The sequence below is a fragment of the Vipera berus genome (assembly GCF_964194415.1).
Source record: "Vipera berus genome assembly, chromosome: 2".
NCBI classification, from domain to species: domain Eukaryota; kingdom Metazoa; phylum Chordata; class Lepidosauria; order Squamata; family Viperidae; genus Vipera; species Vipera berus.
The window spans coordinates 283,505,066-283,524,968 of record NC_138203.1 but is presented as its reverse complement, the minus strand read 5'-3'; the positions used below and the strand labels follow the sequence as shown (position 1 = coordinate 283,524,968).

At 46.3% G+C, this 19,903-nt stretch overlaps 1 protein-coding gene across 1 annotated transcript in view; it reads left to right on the top strand.

Annotated features, from left to right (window-relative positions):
- LOC308661233 (class I histocompatibility antigen, F10 alpha chain-like) overlaps positions 1-16,348 on the top strand; it is a 60,700-nt gene extending 44,352 nt beyond the window's left edge. The window contains exons 4-8 of the mRNA XM_081316137.1: positions 6,417-6,701; positions 10,097-10,195; positions 10,712-10,744; positions 11,686-11,718; positions 14,262-16,348. Of these exons, the coding sequence (XP_081172263.1) occupies positions 6,417-6,701; positions 10,097-10,195; positions 10,712-10,744; positions 11,686-11,718; positions 14,262-14,284 (473 nt within the window). The 3' untranslated portion in view covers positions 14,285-16,348. The remainder of the gene's footprint in view (positions 1-6,416; positions 6,702-10,096; positions 10,196-10,711; positions 10,745-11,685; positions 11,719-14,261) is intronic.
- Positions 16,349-19,903: the final 3,555 nt, after the last annotated feature.

The following is a 19,903-nucleotide window of genomic DNA, read 5'->3' as shown; positions in this document are numbered from 1 at the left end:
CAATGGGTTTGAACCCACTCTTGCCGCCTAGGGCTAGCCAATTGCAGGACCGGAGACAGCTAGTCTGGGTTTCTGGAGAGCCGTTGGCTGCTCCAGCAACGCACGTGGTGTATTACCACAAGCCCAGTACATAACACTTTCCTCAAAGGGAGGCTGCTTCCACCCTCCCGTCCTCTGGGTCTCCCCCTCTGGACCTTCCCCAGATCCCTCCTGGCCTTTTGGAGGTCTGGTGACCAGAACTGGCACAGAATATTCCAGATGTGGTGGCACTCTTGATTTACGCAAAGGCTTTATGACATTGGCTTCTGTGTTTTCAACACCATTTTAATCCCGTTGGCCATTTTAATTTTTTTACATATAATTTTTACCAAAACTTTTCAACAAGAAGATAAAAACTAATAGAAAGTAACCTAAAATAAAGGGGACCAAAGAAAGAAATCAAAGAAAAATTTAAAAAAAAGTATAAGAATAGAAAACAAGTTGAAGAAAATTAAATGAAGAAAAAGACATAAAGCCGCCTGATATTCTTCACAGCAGTTATAAATATAAATATAACTTAACTTCTCTAAAGCAGCCATTCTCCCGCCTTTTGACCCAGGAGGAAATATTTTTCAGGCCTCAGGGAACCCCTGAACATCCAGGCTCAGAAATGCATTAACAGCGTTCTTACACTGATCATAAAAAAATGAAACTTGCCTTTTCAGTGTGATCCCTGCACAAATATTCAGTTCTGTGCCAAACATGAGATGAGAACACACAGATTTCATCTGCAACTGAAACGAGATGAGCTTATTTCTTAGCTTTTGATGCTTGGGAAATAAGACATAACTTGCCCACCCGTGTCAGAAGTTGAAAACTGCAGCCAAATTTTCAGTGCCTTCCTGTGAATGGCCGGAGACTTTTCTTGGGCAGAAATCCAGAACCATTTTTTTCCCCTGGGCAGATCAGGGAATCTCCTCTGGAGGGCAGGATCAGACTGCAGCTCGTGAGGATCTTCCTGTTCCTCCGAAGGGAAGGCTAGCAGAAGATGCCGAGACGTCATTCCTGGGTGTGGGACTGGTGGGACTAATTCATTTTGTTCTGCAGGATTTCCAGGGTGGTTTTCCCTTAGATTTGAGACTTTCTGGCATTCTTCCTCATTCTCAAGCCCAAGCAGAAGTAGAAACATTTCAACCTTTCTTTTTCGTTTCCCCCCCCCCCCCCAAAACATTCAGTTTCCTTTTAAATCCAAGAATTTGGATTTAAATCCAAGAAGTTAAAACTTCTCCAGGGCCTTGCAGAGACTGTAAAGGTCATTTCAAAGGTCAATAACCCTTTGGGGGTGCAGATCAGCCTGGGCCACTTGCTGCTCATGCTGAGGAAAATATTCTGTCAGCGCTGCAAAGCTCAGATGTTCTTGCTTTGACAACATGTGGAGAGGCAGCTTTGCTTCTTTAAAACTTGTGTGTTACTTTTACAGCTAGAACTGGTTGATGCTGGAGGGAGTAGGAAGAATGTTTCTCAAGGCTGTTTTGAAATAAGAGAAGATAAGAATTTGGCGGGTTGTTTAACAGGAGGGAAAGCTTACATTTCAAACTAATTGGAGAATGTGATTTATGACGGTTAATTAGAGGGAGGAGCTGTGCTTTGATACTCTGCGCTTAAGGGAGGGGAATCCAGATTTCGGCTTGACCATGTACATGCCGAAGCTATGCTCTTTTGATTAAAGACTCCTTACGGTAAACAATGCCTCGAGGTTCTTTGAAGAATTGCATCTGTCGGAACCATGACATTAAGCCGAAATTATATTCCTTTGTGGCCCTTCAACGCTCCATTCCCACATTGCATGAAACCATGGTTTGTTTCTGGATAGCCCAAACAGGGAGCCAGCCCTTGAGACTTGGTGCTATTTGTGAATGCAGACCGTGATTTACGATCACAGGGATCCCTGCAAGCTTCTTTTCAGATGGATCCTCTTTGAAGCCATGAGATTCTTGGTCCCTCCTTGCAGCCAGATACAGGCCCTCTTTCCCCCCCCCCCCCGTTCCTGCTCTGGGATCTCCCCAAGAAAGTAGCAGAAAGAAAGACGGAGGAGGCTCCGTCCATTCCTCCGTTTCCTCTGTGCCTCCATCTTTCCTTGGCCCTCCCTGGGATCCTCCACTGCCTTTTCTGATCCTGTGAGATTGAAAGGGGGCTTTGCCAGCTGCCCATTTTCTGGTGAGGTTCAGGGGCTCCATCCTAGGGGAGATGCAAGCCAACCTCCAGGCAGTGGGGAGGTGGGACAATTGGAGGGAAGTGCTGTGGCGGAAATTGGGGTGTCGTTGCTTCCCTTCAGTCTCAAAAGTCCCTTTAGGGAGGGAGGTCTCTGGGGACTCCCCAAACCATCCTCCTGTCCGTCTTTCAGGTCTGTACAGATCCTCTTTGAGGCCAGGCCCTTTTTGCAGCCGCAGATTCAGGCAACTGTTCCCTCTCTGGGATCCCTTCCTTTCCCCCCCCCCAAGAGTCTCCCCAACAGAGGAATGGCAGACAGAGGAGGCTCCGTCTCTCCGTCTCTTCTGCGACTCCTCCTTTTCTCGGGATCCTCCACTGGCTTCTCCAGCTTCAATTTTCTTGGGGAGGTTCAGGGCCTCCATTCTGGGGGTTGGGGGTGGGTGGGAAATGTAGGGACCCAGGTCGAGGGAAAGGAAAAGGGCAGTTAGTGATGGGGGTGGGGCTTTTTCTTGGGGGAAATGTGGGTGTCGGTGCCTCCTTCCAGTGTCAAAGACTCTGCAGGGACTGGTGTGTGTGTGTATCTCTGTCTATCTTGAGGACTCCCCAAACCGTCCTCTGGTCCCTATTTCAGGCCTTCACACGTTGCAGAAGATGATTGTCTGTGAACTCCGGGGAGACGGGAGCAAAGGAGGGTTACTGCAGTACGGCTATGAAGGGAGGACCTTCCTCACCTTCGACAAGGAGACCCTCACCTGGGTGGCTTCTGAACCCCAAGCCCAGATCATCCAGAGGAAATGGGACGCCATTCCAGGATATAATCAGAGATATAAGGCCTACCTGGAGGACGAATGCATTGAGTGGATAAAGAAGTACCTGTCTTACAGGAAGGAGGCGCTGCTGAGGACAGGTGAGCATCTGGACACAGGCTGAGCACGCTCCTTTATGGTCGGATTTTTGGGGGGTCCCTTTGGGTCCTTTGTCTAGAGCCTGGTTGTTCAGCAGGGACTCCTGCTCTTCCCTTCCAGCACCTCCCCAGAATACGGGAAGGCCTGTTTAGTTCCCATTGCAAGGCAGCCATTAAATAAACCTACCACTAGGGGGGGTCTTCCCAGTTGCAATGTATGGCAGTGAAAGCTGGGCCATAAAAAAGGCTGAGCGCCAAAGAATTGAGGCCTTTGAATTGTGGTGCCGGAGAAACTCCTGCGAGTCCCTTGGACTGCAAGGCGATCAAACCGGTCAGTCCTAGAGGAGATCAACCCTGACTGTTTTTTAGAAGGCCAGATCCTGAAGCTGAAACTCAAATCCTTTGGCCACCTAATTTTTTATTTTTATTTTTTTATTTTAATCCCATTTATATCCCGCCCTTCTCCGAAGACTCAGGGCGGCTTACAATTTAAGCACAAACCAATGTGCTTAGCAATAGCCTTCATTCTATGTATGTATATGCCTGCTTATTAGGGCTTTTGCCCCCCCCCCCCCCCGCTCTTTATAAAAAATTATAGGAGGCCATATTCTGAAGCTAAAACTTCAGAGCCTTGGTGGAGCAGTGGGCTAATGCCTCCTTAAGTAACACCAGCTGCCTGCAATTAGTGCAGGTTCGCATCCCACCAGGCTCAAGGTTGGCTCAGCCTTCCATCCTTCCGAGGTAGGTAAAATGAGGACCCAGATTGTTGGGGGCAATTAAGCTGACTTTGTAATAATGCCGCTTGGGGGAGGTGTGAAAGCCCTAATAAGCAGGCTTATACATAGAATGAAGGCTACTGCTAAGTTTGTAAGCCGCCCTGAGTCTTCGGAGAAGGGTGGGATATAAATGGAATTAAAATTAAAAAAATAAATAAATAATTACTTTGGCCACCTAATGAGAAGGAAGGACTCACTGGAGAAGAGCCTAATGCTGGGAAAGGTGGAGGGCAAGAGAAGAAAGGGACGACAGAGAATGAGGTGGCTGGATGGAGTCACTGAAGCAGTAGGCATGAGCTTAAATGGACTCCAGAAGATGGTTGATGTTCTGTTGTGGGTGGCATACACAAAGGCCTGGAGGAACGTTGTCCATGGGGTCGCGATGGGTCAGACACGACTTCGCAGATAACAACAACAACCACCACCACTAGGGGGCACCTGCCATTAATAGGACATTTATCAGTGCCTCCACTTGGGCAAAAATGGCTGAGGTTGGGGGAGGGGGGAGGAAATACGCACAGATTCTGTGGATGTTTCTCTCAGACAGGTTTCTTATTTTTGATTGTAGTGATTTCTCCAGAAAACAGCCCCTTCCCCTCTTTCAGGAACACTCCCCTCACTCCAGAGGGCTTCCTGCTCACAATGTCATATTTCCCCCCTCCCCCCTCTTTCTTTCCTCTCAAGACTATCTCTGCCCCACTGGCCCTGCCCCTTCCACTCTGGGCTTCTTGATCCCTCCAGGATCAGCTGGGTGAGATCAGGGATCATGGGGGAATCCCCCTCCCCACAATTCCCCACAGCCCCTCCCTCCCCTAGGGGGACTGTCTCTTGTCTTCCGTAGGCCTCACCTCTCTCTCTTTGCCCCCTCCCCCCCCCTTGAGAGGCGGAATCTCGTTTCCAAATTAACCTGGGTGAGATTCAAAAAGTTGCAGAATCAAGAGACTCAGACCCCGGAATCAAAAGAAGTTTGTTTTATTTTGCGCAAAAGGTTCAGAGCGAAAAACAATATCAATGTCTGAACACGTTTCCAGAGAAAAGCAAGTACATACATATAGTCTTCAAAAGTAGCAGAACACGGAAATGTGACTTATGAGCATGGATTGGTTACTTGAATTACAGCCCCCAACTCCCCTTGTCGTACAGCCCCCAGACCCCTTGTTGCTATGCTGAACTTAGCTAAATATCTTGCAACCTTTTAACTGATCGAGGTCACAGGTTCCTTGTAGAAGCGCTTAAGTTTCCGGCACCATGTTTGTGGTTAGCTACAAACGAGACATATGTGGTTAGATGTATCACAGCTCTATGCTTGACTAAATAGATGTGAGAGACAGATAATAATAATAATAATAATAATAATAATAATAATAATAATAATAATAATAATAATAATAATAATAATAATAAGTTGGAAGGGACCTTGGAGGTCATCTAGTCCAACCCCATGCTCAGGCAGGAAACCCTATACCATTTCAGACAAATGGCTGTCCAGTCTCTTCTTAAAAACTTCCAGTGTTGGAGCATTCACCACTTCTGGAGGCAGGTTGTTCCACTGGTTAGTTGTTCTAACTGTCAGGAAGTTTCTCCTTAGTTCTAGGTTGCTTCTCTCCTTGACTAGTTTCCATCCGTTGCTTCTTGTCCTGCTTTCAGGTGCTTTGGAGAATAGCTTGACTCCCTCTTCTTTGTGGCAGCCCCTGAGATATTGGAACACTGCTATCATGTCACCCGTCACCCTTCTCTTCATTAAACCACACATACCCAATTCCAGCAACCGTTCCCTATATGTTTTAGCCTCCAGCCCCCCAATCATCTTGGTTGCTCTTCTCTGTACCCTTTCTAGAGTCTCGACATCTTTTTTACATCGTGGTGACCAAAACTGGATGCAGTGTTCCAGGTGTGGCCTTACCAAGGCCTTGTAAAGTGGTATTAGTACTTCACTAACTTGTGGTTTGGCATTTTCCATTTCCTTGTTCTTTTCTAACTAATACACACGTTTTCTTTATGCCTCACTTTTATGTCCTGCCTTCACTTTATGTCCTGTCTCACTTTGATTCTTATTCTTCCCCCACCCAGGAAAGCGTTGCCATATGCTAAATCAAACAAACAACCCTGAAATTGTGGTGGTGTTCCTTGGAAAGAAGCCTAGAACAGCCTCAGATTTGGGGAAGTGGACCCCCAAAGTAGGGAGAAAGATCTCTGCTGCTCTTTTTTTTGAAAGGGTACCCCTAAATAGCAGCTCCACATTCCCTCCCCTGAAGGGAGCAGCCCAAGATCACTCAGAGCTCAAAGCAGCCAGAGAGGAATTTCCTTGGACCCTCAATTTGCTCCCAGAGGTTTTTCAGGCTGAGTCCCTGGGAAGGACTCAAAATCAGGAGTTCTTGTGGTTGAGCATTTTCCAGATCTGGAGCATTTCCTAAAACTCTTGGAGACGCTGCAGGTGTGGAGTGGGAAGTAGTGGGAGATTTTCCTGCCCCCCCCCCCAAGTTTCCCACCCACCTTCCAGGCTCTGGAGGGGCTCAGAGTTAATTCCGGGGGTGCCTTTTCTGCAGAGCCCCCAGAGGTGACGGTGAGCATCAGGACAAAGGCGGTGGAGGATGGGATGGAGACGCACGTCTGCCGGGTCCATGGTTTCTACCCCAGGGAGATCGATGCCTCCTGGAGGAGGGACGGGGAGGAATGGCTGCAGGACACCTTCCGTGGCTCCGTGGCCCCCAACGCAGATGGGACTTTCCACGCCTGGCTCAGCATCCGGATCGATCCCCAAGAGAGGGGCCGCTATCGGTGCCACGTGGAGCACGACGGCCTGCAGGAGCCTCTGGACGTGGCCCTGGAGGGTGAGAGGCTGCAGGGAGGGAAAGGCTGGGCTCTTTGGCAGGCTGGAGGGTTGGGGGAGGGAAATCTCACCCCAGCTGTGTCCAGATGTGACCATACCTGACCTTTAAGCCATTGGTTTTTCCAGTGTTTGGGGTTGGTGAAGCTGCAGGGACCAGACCATAGAAGTGGCTTCAGGGGATGTAAAGGAAACTCCAGAATCTCATCACAAGAGCTGGCAGATCCTGATGAAATCCTCTTAGATCCTCTCTTAGCCTCTTTCACTGCCTTCTTTCTTGCCTCCAGAAGAAAAACAGCAGTTATGCTGAGTACCAGAAACAGATTTACTTTAAAATCCTAAAGTTTGAACATCATCTGAAGGCACATTTTGACTAAAATGGATGAACTACATCTGACTTCAAGAAATGCAGAGTGGTTGTATTGATCCATGAGGAGTCAGAAACCAAGTCTGAGTTTTTGCCGTCAGAGATTAACACGACTTTCCTGCTTTCAAGGTCAAAATGTCACTGTATGTGGCTGCTCTAAGAAAGAAGTTACACATTATTTTATGATACGATATGGGAATTCCTGAGGCTCAGCATAAAACCCCAGAGAAAAAGCTGTCTTTCAAAGAGCTACTTGTATGCTCATAAGTGTTCCTGACATTTTTTTACACTGGACTTCCAAAGTTGCAGAATCCAGATTCAAATCTTTCATTGATAATAGCCACCATGATACAAAACATGTTCAACTTTAATTTTAATGCTGATATCTCAGGCAAATTAAAATATTCCCCTTACTTTTGTTGTTGTTTTTAGCAAGCATCAATTTAGAAGTGGCATGACTGGTATTCAGTGGGAATCCTGAATTATGTGGAAGAGAAATTTAAATTTAAAGATCCCTCAGACCTGATTCCCAAAGCAATACCACTTTACAATGCCTTGGTAAGGCCACACTTGGAATACTGCATCCGCTTTTGATCACCATGATGTAAAAAAGATGTTGAGACTCTGTAAAGAGTGCAGAGAAGAGCAACAAAGATGATCAGGGGGTAAAGGTAAAGGTAAAGGTTCCCCCGCACATGCGTGCTAGTTGTTTCCAACTCTAGGGGCTGGTGCTCATCTCCGTTTCAAAGCCGAAGAGCCAGCGCTTGTCCGAGGACGTCTCCATGGTCATGTGGCCGGCATGACTAGACGCCAAAGGTGCACGGAACGCTGTTACCTTCCCACCGTAGTGGTCCCTATTTTTCTACTTGCATTTTTACGTGCTTTTGAACCGCTAGGTTGGCAGAAGCTGGGACGACTAACGGGCGCTCACTCTGTTATGCGGCACTCAGGATTTGACCCGCCAAACTGCCGACCTTCTGATTGACAAGCTCAGCGTCCTAACCCACTGAGCCACTGCGTCCCTTCGATCAGGGGACTGGAGGCTAAAACATACAAAGAACAGTTGCTGGAATTGGGTATGTCTGGTTTAATGAAGAGAAGAATGAGGGGTGAGGTGATAGCAGTCTTCCAGTATCCCAGGGGTTGCCACAAAGAAGAGGGAGTCAAGCTATTCTCCAAAGCACCTGAGGGCAGGTCAAGAAGCAATGGATGGAAACTAATCAAGGAGAGAAGAAACTTAGAACCAAGAAGAAATTTTGTGACAGTGAGAACAATAAATCAGATGGAAGGGGTTGCCTTCAGAAGTTGTGGGTGCTCCATCACTGGAGGCATTTAAGAAGGGACTGGACAAATTTATCTGAAATGGTATAGGGTCTCTTGCTTGAGTAGGGGGTTGGGACTGGCAGACCTCCCTTCCAACTCTGTTATTCCCTTTCTGCCATTTGTGCGACTGTCCAGAATTTGGATGTCACCATATTCTATTTTTCATGCTGAAGTTCTGGAAGCCATTTCTGGACTGGCCAAAGAAATGAAAGTGGTACACTTTAAAAAAGGCTAGGTGATATGAACTCTTTTTTTACTTTAAATAGTAAAATGCAAACACTCAAACTGAAGCAAAAGTATAGCGTACGGAGCTGCCCAATTCCACTCAGAGTTATGACACGACATATTGGAGCAGCCTTTAAAAAGAACCAAAATATGTTTCTTTACAGTAGTGGCCAACATTGTGGAAACCTTTTGGGAAAAGTGTATTTTTGAGGTTTGATGGCTAATAACACCACTTTTTTTTTTGGAGTAGTACCATAAAGTTGTATATCAGTGGAAAGATAATTTAATCAAGTATGTAATGCAACTAAGTTTGTTCAATTGTCTGTACTGTATTCTGTGAAAAGTTATAGCCAAATAACCAGAAAAAGGAAGCAGAACTTGCTTAGGTTGGTATCAGGTAGCTTTCCTTCATCTGATTGTAGCGAATCAGCACGAGTGTTTAGAGAGCCAATCAGGTGTCACCTTTTTGGCAATGAGCCAATCAGATCACAGTAGATTCAGTTATTGATGTCATGTATTGAAGCTGAGGGACGCGGTGGCTCAGTGGGTTAGGACGCTGAGCTTGTCGATCAGAAGGTTGGCAGTTTGGCGGGTCGAATCCCGAGTGCCGCGTAGCAGAGTGAGCGCCCGTTACTCGTCCCAGCTTCTGCCAACCTAGCGGTTCGAAAGCACGTAAAAATGCAAGTAGAAAAATAGGGACCACTACGGTGGGAAGGTAACAGCGTTCCGTGCGCCTTTGGCGTCTAGTCATGCCGGCCACATGACCACAGAGACGTCCTCGGACAAGCGCTGGCTCTTCGGCTTTGAAACGGAGATGAGCACCGGCCCCTAGAGTCGGAAACTAGCACGCATGTGCAGGGGAACCTTTACCTTTATTGAAGCTGAGAGGAGGACATTTGTCAGTGTGTTATGTGATCGCTATGAAGTTGGTTGGGGTTTTTTGTGTTCTTTCACTTAGTGAGCTTGTAAAATGTAATAAAATTAAAGTAATGGTGCAAAGAGTTGACCGGTCGCCCAGAAAGCGATGTAAAATAGAATTATTAAGTGAACAAGGCTGCACTTGTAAAGAAATTAGAAGAAAAATTGGTGGGAACTTTTAACCAAAGGTGTCATTTCTACTGTACACTTTTCCCAAAAGGTTTCGACAATTTTGGACACTACTGTATATTATTGTGATGGCAAAGTTTTGTTTTGTAAGCTGCTGAGAGTCACAAGGTTGCAAATTGCTGCTTTTGAGTTGGAAAGCCAAAGATGAATTCAGCTGCCTTCATGCTGAGCTGTTGTGAGAAGAAGGCAGCGTCATGAGGAGACGTCCTCAATGGTTAGCAAGGCATCTTCATGCTACCATTAGAAAGACACAAAAATGACCCCATAGAGTTTTTTAATTTGGGGAGTTTCCAGCTTTCACTGCTTTAGGACTCTTCCCTAATTGGGATGATTGTTTGGGGTTCTCCTTCAATTATCTGCTCTTCCTCCCAATTCAGAACCAAAATCCAACCTGGGGCTCATCATCGGCTGCGTTGTGGCTGGTCTTGTCTCGGTGTGTGCGATTGTTGGGATCTTGGCTTGTGTTTACATTCTCAGTAAGTATTCTTTTTGAGGTTCTTATGGGAAGATAGGAACATCTCTCCCAAGTCTCTCCCTTTGGGGAGCGTCTTCCGGGCTTCCTTCTACCCAGTTTTCACAGCCATCTTGGGGAAGCATCTGAGATCTCAGCCTCTTGCTGGGACTCCAGTCTTGACGTGGCTAAGTCTGAGGTTGGGACAATCCCGTCTTCTTCTGTGTTGGGAAGAAGCATCCCAGTTCTGTCCCTTTCAAAGGTTTTGGTCGAAGAGCAGCAGAGAAGGATTCCCATGAAAATCTTCCTCCCCTCCCAGCTGCTGCTGCTCCTTCCCCCATTTCCCTCCATCCCTCTCGGAGGCAGCAGGTCTCTCTTGGGGCAAATCAGGAGATACATTTGTATTTTAAAGATCTTTCTGTCTTTGTTGAGGGGTCAAAGGGACTGTGAAATATCCCCTGGGGTTCTTCCTCCTAGAGAGGCGAGATTGGATGATCTCTGGTGGGTTCTTTTGAGCTTTCACTGATTTTTGCCCTTGCAGAGAGACGTCAAGATGACTACAGAGCAGCACCAAGTGAGTGAATTGTCCTTTTTACAAGTAATCTCCAATTAGAGCAAGGACCAGAGGGACCGTCACTTGAAGGGTGTGTGTTTGTGTGTGTGTGTGTGCTATCTTCCTCTTCCTCTTAAGAACTAAGCTGTGGAAAGAGGGGCCCCTTTTCATCCCAGCCGGGCTGTTCTTGGAAGTGGGGTCCTCAAGGAGAAACATCTGGGACAGGGAATGTTATGTATCCAGGTGCAGGCATCTGCATAGCAGCGGCCACTAGGGGGCGTTGGCCTGGACGGTTTGGCGGGAAACCTAGGGCCAATCCCATTGGCTGGCCACCTACCTGGCCAGGTATTTAAGGAGGCCAGGTAGCCCTTGTTCGACAGTACGGACCCCCCACACACAATAAAGTGCTGAACACGTACTCCGGCTGGCGTCTCTTCCTTGCGTCGGACCCACCACGTTACAGGGAACCCTCAAGAAGAGGAGAAGTCCCAGCTGGTGGAAGGTCCCTCTGACTGAGAAGCTGCTCTCTTTCCCAAGTGGGCAGAAAGGAAAGGTTTGGTGAAATGAGAGTCAGAAGCTCCATAAATTTAGGGATCAAAAGGGGGCATTTTGAGAGAAAAGGAGCTTTGGGGGATGCCAGCTGGATCTCCTCTTGGTCTCCCATCACAAGGCTCTCTTGAGTACAAACTGGTTAGAAAAAGAGACGTTGGAGCCATGTGGATCTTTTTAGGTCAGCTGTGCCTTCTAGCTATGTTTGATATACGTACAAATTTGAAGAATTCTTTCCTGTGCCTTGAAGCCAAAGAAGTTTGGTTCAAACTCTCTCCATGTATTTGTGTGTCTTTGATTCTGTGTGAGAGAAAAAAGGGAGGGAGGGAGATGGAGTCAGAAAGAGCTGAGTTTTTCCATCTGTAAGCCAAGAGAGTGACTTTCTCACCCCGCTTTTCTTTCCCTTTTTCCAGAAAGTGAGGAAGGATCCAACAGTTCAGACCAGGGTAAGTCGGAGGGAGCCGATGCTGCTGTTGCATGATCCATTCTGTCCTTTTGCAAGACTTTGGGCGGATGGGGGGGACGAAAAGAGGGAGAGCCCCCCCTTTTAAGGTAAAGGTAAAGGTTCCCCCGCACATGCGTGCTAGTCATTTCCAACTCTAGGGGCCAGTGCTCATCTCCGTTTCAAAGCCGAAGAGCCAGCACTTGTCCGAGGACGTCTCCGTGGTCATGTGGCCGGCATGACTAGACGCCAAAGGCGCATGGAACGCTGTTACCTTCCCACCGGAGCGGTCCCTATTTTTCTACTTGCATTTTTACGTAATTCATCTTCCCTGTATTCCCTCTGTGTCCAGTTCTAGTGAAATAATTAGAATAATTAGATCCGGTTTGTTTAGTGGTGGGAGCACCAAATGAAACTAACTGGGAGACAGTGAGTTCTAGTCCCGCCTTAAGCATGAAAGCCGGCTGGGTGTCACAAAATTCACTTTCCTTGCACTGGTTTTTTTTTCCTGTAGAGAAGAGAAACTCTCCCTGTTGGATTCAGGTAGGCAGCACAGAGTCTGCATGGTGGAGCCTGGAGGAAATTCTTTGCGGAGGAACAGGGAAACCACCGGCAATGCCGTGATCCCCAGTGGTTAGAGACTCTCCTGCTGGCATAGCTGGGAACTGGCTGACTCTAGAAGAGGGGGGGGTCCCCTCTCAGACACGGCCCCAGCTGGGTTTAGGCTTTGGCCCCCACTGAGACCCCAGGGCAGGACAGGTGGGCTGGCAGCGGTCCTCTGAGAATCCCTCTGGGCGCTCGGGGGCCTTGATCCCCATGTTTCTGGTTGTGACTCTCCGTTTCTGAATCTGAGCTGACGGGATCAGTTGGGCCTGTTGCTGCTGTACCAGCCTCCCTGCCGCGTGGCCACCCCCCCTCTCCCTCAGCTGCTGGGGGCCATCTTGGTGTTGGCAGGGAGTTCCCCAGGCTTCTGGTCCTGGGAGACTTCCATCTGCCCTCCCCGGGTTTGGCCTCGGAAGTGGACCAGGAGTTCATGGCTGCCACGGGCCTCACCCAGACCGTCCTGGGCCTGCCTCAGGACAGCGGTCACACGCCGGATATGATCTTCTTGTCAGAGCAACGGCAACGTGATCTGGTGGGGGAAATCTGGTTTTTTCTTGTTTTAAATGTTCTACGTGGTTTTTTTTATTGAATATTACTGTATGCTGCCTGGGCGAGATGGGCGACATAGAAGTTTAATAATCAATGAATCAAAAGCCTGGTCTCCTCTGAGAATTTGGGGAAGCTGCAGAGGTTGAATGATGAAGAGACAGATTTGTTGCCCTCAGAGGATCCAGACTCAATCTGTGTCTTTCTCTCCAATGCAGGGAGCAACCAGGTCATTTAGCAGCCCCCCCCCCCCCGCCCGCGTAGGTGAGTGGCCGCCATGGAGGCTGAGTTGGGGGGAGAGGGAGGGAGGGGAGGGGAGGGCTTTGAGGCCCAAAGACCAACTCGTTGTGAAGAGATTTTGGGAAATCCCTCTTCTCTCCCCTCTTCATCTCAAACACTGCAAGGGAAGGAATTTGGGGGAGAGGCCTTGGGGCTCTGGGGAGGGGTCTGCCTGCCCCCCCAACTCTCATCCTGCAAGGCCAGACGGTGGCCAGACCCCTCTCAGGATCTTGGGTCAGGAGGCTCCTGCAAAGAGGAGATTTGTCAAGGAATCACGTATACACATAACGTTTATCATTAAAGCAAGATAGTCAAGAATACAGGAGGATCGTGAGGTAAATCACAAACAGCATGCAGAGCCCAGACAAGAAAAAGGCGGGGGGAGGGAAGCTCCACCTTTACCCACACTATCAACCAATCACATTTTGAATTGCCTCATGCAGGAGCCGTCACTCTCCAGTGTGTCTTGGCCCAGGGGTAGGCAACCCTGGCTCTCTTATGACTCGTGGACTTCAATTCCCAGGATTCCTGAGCCAGCCATGCTGGCTCAGGAATCCTGGGAGTTGAAGTCTGCGAGTCATAAAAGAGCCAAGGTTGCCTGCCTCTGTGTCCATTGTGCAATTTTACTGTTCCAGCTACTGAATTTAAGATCCTGATGAGACTGGAGGGTCCCCAGTGTGAGAGGGAAAGAGGGGCAGATGAGGGAACTCCTGAAGCTCTTGCAATCCTGGATGGGGAGGGGGCTTCTCTCCCCTCCTGGATCCCATCTGGGAATCCCTCCCTCCAGATGCTGAAGGAAGACCTGGGATCTCTAGAGGCCATGAACCCATTTGCATTTGTCTAGGGGGGCGCAACATAAATTAAAGTTGGATTTGCATATTTGAGGGGAGGCATCCATACATGTGGGGCAGGTTCTCACCCACCTCCGGCACCAGTCCCAGCCCTGCCCCTCCCCTCTTGCAACTCTGAAAATCCCACCCGGCTGATCCCTCCGTTGAGGCTGCTGCTTCTGTTCCTTCCCTGGGCTGATCTTTGCTGATCCCTCAGCCTGGACGGGGTGATTCCTCCTCTTGGCTCCCTCTCAGACTGACCCTGCCTGCTTTTTCCCTGTCTTTGCAGCCAGACTGGACCTTCCAGCATAAGGAGAGAGGCAAGAAGAGGGGATCGGCCTGCTTCTGAATTAGGACCGACTCTTAAGAAGACCCCTTCGGTCCTTCTAGGATGCTAGGATGCTGTAACCGGGATGAATTTTGGGTCTTTCATCATTGCTTTTTTTCATCGAATCAGTCAACCTTTGTATTTTGATTGATGAGCAGAGGTGAAAAGAAAATCTTACGTGTTTATAACTGTGGAATCAAAAGGGTTCATACTGGGTTTAGTAGATATTATTTCATTTATCTATCCTACTGAAGGTATCGAAGATATCCAGCACACCTTTCTCCTCCTATTTTCCCCACAACAACAACCCTGTCAGGTGGGTTGGATTGAAAGAGGGTGACTGGCCCAAAGTCACCCAGCTGGCTTTCACGGCTAAGGAAGTACTTGAACCCAGAGTTGCTTTCTAGCCTGGTGCCTTAACCACTAGTCCAAACTGCCTTGTGTAGCTTGTAATAGCTTTGCAGTAGAACTTGTGGAATGGAATGGAATGGAATGGAATGGCATAGAATGGAATGGCATAGAATGGAATGGCATAGAATAGAATAGAATAGAATAGAATAGAATAGAATAGAATAGAATAGAATAGAATAGAATAGAATAGAACAGAAGTGGAATGGAATGGCATAGAATGGAATGGCATAGAATGGAATGGCATAGAATAGAATAGAATAGAATAGAATAGAATAGAATAGAATAGAATAGAATAGAATAGAATAGAATAGAATAGAATAGAATAGAATAGAATAGAATAGAATAGAATAGAATAGAATCTGGAAGGGACCTTGGTGGTCTTCTAGTCCAGCCCCCTGCTCGAACAGAGGAACCTATACCATTTCAGACAAGTGACTGTCCAGTCTCTTCTTAAAAATCTCCAGAGATGGAGTGCCCACAATTTCTGAAGGCAAGCTATTCCACTGGTTAATTGTCCTCACCATTAAGAAGTTTCTCCTTAATTCCAGGTTGCTTCTCTCTTTGGTCAGTTTCCAACCATTCTTTCTTGTCCTGCCCTCTGGTGCTTTGGAGAATAGTTTGACCCCCTGTTCTTTGTGGCAGCCCCTCAAATACTGGAATACTGCTATCGTGTCACCCTATTTCTTCTATTCTTTAGACTAGCGGCTAACCCAAGTCCTGCAGCCATTCTTCATATGTTTTAGTCTCCAGGCCTTTTGATCATTTTAGTTGTTCTTCTCTGAATTTTTTCCAAGGTCTCAACATCTTTTTTTGTAGTATGGTGACCAAAATTGGTTGCAGTATTCCAGGTGTGGTCTTAGTAGGGTTTTATAAAGCGGTACTAATACTTCACGTGATCCTGATTCTTTTCCTCTGTTTACACAACCCAGGACTGTTATTAGCTTTTTTTGGCGGCGGCTGCACACAGCTGGCTCGTAGTCAAGTGATCGTTCACTAGGACTCCAAGGTCCCTCTCACAGTTACTGTTTTTGAGCCAGGTCTCACCTAATCTGCACTTTTGATTTTTCCTGCCTAAATGTAAAACTTGGCTTTTTTCCACATTAAAATTAATTTTGTTGGGTAGGGCCCATTGTTCAAGTTTGTCAAGATCTTTTTGGATCCTGAGCTTGTCTTTTGGGGTGTTGGCTATTCCTGCCAGTTTAGTGTCATCTGCAAATTTAATTGTGTTCCCCTTCTATTCCCTCATCTAAGTCGTTGATGAAGATATTGAAGAGTACTGGGCCTAAGATGGAGCCTTGTGGTACCCCACTGCTTACTTCCCTCCATGTGGATGTAGTACCATTGAGGACTACTCGCTGAGTACGGTTTGTCAGCCAGCTACATATCTATCTGGTGGTGATGTTCTTTATGCCACCTTTTTTCTAGCTTACTGAGCAGCAGGTTTGTCGAATGCCTTACTGAAATCAAGGTATACTATGTTCACAGCGTTTCACTAGTCTACTAATTTAGTCACTTTATCAAAGAATGAAATAAGATTGGTTTGGCATGATCTGTTTTTGACAAACCCATGCTGGCTATTAGTTATAACTTTGTTCGCTTCTAGTTGTTCACAGGTGATCTTCCCAGGTACTGATGTTAGACTGATTGGTCTGTAGTTTCCTGGGTCTGTTTTTTCCCCCCTTTCTTAAAGATGGAAACCACATCAGCCCTTTTCCAATCCTCAGGTATTTCTTCGGTACTCCAGGATTTTTAAAAGATGTGGTGCAATGGTTCTGAGATAACATCTGCCAGCTCCTTCAGAACTCTGGGATTAATCCGTCAGGTCCAACTTCCCTCCGTCCTGTACGTTCCCACAGAGAGGGCCTCCTCAGGGTACCACCGGTCAGAGAATGTCGGCTGGTGACCCCCAGGGGGAGAGCATTCTCGGTGGGTGCACCAATCCTTTGGAACCGCTTACCGGCTGAACTCCGGATGGCCCCCGACCTTCGCTCCTTCCGGCGTGATCTAAAAACTTATCTATTCGAACAAGCCGGCCTGGCCTGATGGGTTTGGGTTTTAACATTATTTTAAATAACCTACAACATTGGGCAGAATCATTTAACCTTAAATCTTGTAACCTGTATTCTTATTTTTATTGCCCTGTACACCGCCCTGAGTCCTTCAGGAGAAGGGCGGTATATAAATCAAATAAATAAATAAATAAATAAATAAATAAATAAATAAATAAATAAATAAATAAATAAATAAATAAATATTCATCAAGGTCCGATAGGTGTTCTCTTCCCATTGTCTTGTTTATTTTAATTTTTGTTTCTACTGTAGTTTCTCTTTTGCAGTAGTTTTTTGGGTATGTTGGGTTATAATTTCTTGTTGTGTGAAGACTGATGCAAAGAATGAGTTAAGCAACTCTGCTTTCTCCCTATGGCCTGTTACTTCCTTGCCATCTTCTCTCTTTAGTGGACTTACACTTTCCTTTACTTTTTTCTTTATTATTATGTTGAAAGAAACTTATGTTCTGGCTGTCTGCTGATAATCAGCCTTAGTTATGTGTCCCTCTTTCCATTTTTTGTACTTGTCCTTTTTGTCATTCAGTTTGTCAGAGAGAATTTTGTGTAGCCATGCTGGTTTCTTCTTGAATTTCTTGTTTTTCTTTTTCAGTGGTATTGTGCTGGACTGGGCTTTTATGATCATAGTTTTCAGAGATTACCACACTTCTTGTGTTGTTTTCCCCTTTAGGATTTTCATCCATGGAATCTTTCCTAGGTTCTCTCTGAGTTTGTTAAAATCAGCTCTAAGACTTGGGTTGGATTAATTTCTATTGCTTGTTTTTGCATTATATTGAATTTCAGCATGAAGTAGTCACTTTCACCTAAAGTTCTGGCATCTTCAACTCCCTCTATCACTTCTTTTCGATTAGTAAGAATTAGGTCCAGTATAGCTTTACTTCTAGTTCCTTTCCTCCACTTTTTAGATGATAAAGTTGTCGGCTCGGTTGGTTAAGAATCTGTTTAATCTCCTACTCGCTGCAGAGTTTGTCTCCCAGTTGATAACTGAATAGTTGAAATCTCCCATTACTACCATGGTATACTTCCTATATACATTAGTTAACTGATTGGCAAAGAGTTCATCTATTTCTTCTGATTGGTTGGCTGGACTGTCATATTCAAGGTGCTGGTGATGATCTGTAAAGCCCTAAATGGCATGGGTCCGGGTTATTTACGGAAGCACCTTTTGCCAGCGTTAACTTCCCATCGCTCTGTGCGCTCCCACAGAGAGGGCCTCCTCAGGGTGCCGTCGGTCAGGGAATGTCGACTGGCGGCCCCCAGGGGAAGAGCATTCTCTGTGGGCGCGCCTGCCCTCTGGAATCAGCTTCCGGTTGAGCTCCGGATGGCTCCTGACCTTCGCTCGTTTCGCCGCAACCTGAAGACTTGGCTATTTGAACTTGCTGGCCTGGACTGAGGGACTGGGATTTTAGATTTTAAATTTTAAAAATTTTAAATTTTAGTATGTGTTTATTGTTTAGGGCTATTTGATTGAATCTCATTTTAATTTTTATACATTATGTGTTGTTTATAGAGTTTTAATTGCCCTGTACACCGCCCTGAGTCCTTTCGGAGAGGGGCGGTATATAAATCCAATTAAATAAATAAATAAATATACACCTATGACAATGTCACTTTCCCCCCCTTTTATATTAACCCATTTGTAATAGAGGTTTGTAGCAGCTGCATTGTTATTTTTGATGACCTTTAATGGGCTTCTGTTGATTAAGAGGTTTTGGAGAAGTGTTCATAACGAATTGGGGGGGGTTGGTTATAGGGTGAAGATTTGCTGGTTTTACTTTAAGGGAGAGTGATAAATTGTTAATCATCATACTTGCTTGGATTGAAAGTGGAGATTTGTTTATCTGTCTCGTATTTCTCTTTGTATAAGTTGTATAAGAGATTGTATGTATAATGTGTAACAGAATCTTCAACAAAATTATTTCTTTTAAAAAAGAAGAGTGCTTTCTGAGATTTATTTCATTAGAGTAGTTAATGTATTTGTATTTTTTTTTAAATTAAGAATTGCACTAGGTTGACCAAATATTTGATCATCCAGAGTTTGATAAATAATTCATATATCAAGTATAGCATTCAAACACTTAATTTTTCCAGATTGCCATTGATGGATTTTCATGCTTTAGAAAAATATAACATGTACAGCTAGGCTGCTATCTCCTTAATAATTGCACATATATTGTAAGTTTATTAAAATTGTTTGATGAAATAAATGGGTTTTTTTCCCCTATATCTGCGTTGCTGCCCGTTTTGGGAGGTTGAAAATAGGAGGGATTTTACCCTCCTTGCTACTCAGAGAGACCAATTTCACTTTGACTACAGAAGAGAGCAGAATATGGTTCAAGCCCTGAAGAAATCATTGCAGCTTACTCACACTTTGCTCATCATGGGAAGTGTAAAAGCATCATCATCAATGCTTTATTGACTAAATTTGGCCATGATTATAACAATGATCATAACTGGAAGAGAGATTTATTATTTTACTACAACGATTCCCAAGAAGAACCGCCAAAGGAGAGAGCAGCCATCTTAGTTTATTTTGGGAAAACTGAAGTGTTTGAAACTTCCCAAAGATTCATGTCTTCCCCCGAGAATAGGATATAGGGAATTTTATACCTCTGACCTTTTTCCTCTAGAAAGACGAGAGACTTTGAAGATGCAACAAAAGCTTTTCACGCAGAGCGAAGATCACTTGGGTTTTATCACCCGGAACATAGATTCATCGGGCTGGGAGAGACCTCAGAGGTCTTCTAGTCCAACCCTCAGCTCAAGGAAGGAAGACCTTATACCAGGGGTGTCAAACTCAATTTCATTGAGGGCCGCATCAGCATTGCGGTTGCCCTCAGGGGGCCGGGTGGGTATGGCCAGGGTGGGCGTGGCCTACTGGGTGGGCGTGGCTAGAGTGCATATGGCCTACTGGGTGGGCGTGGCCAGCTCTACATCATTGGCATCAAGGGTGCCTATGGGGGCCTGGGCAGGAGTGGGACAGATCTGAGGGTCTCTGGCAGAAGGAGGGTCTCTGGGCCAGGGCCAAGGCAGTGGGGGCCGTTCCCTCACTGTTTCCAGGATGGCTTCGCGGGCCACATGAAACCACTTCACAGGCCAGATCCGGCCCCTGGGCCTTGTGTTTGA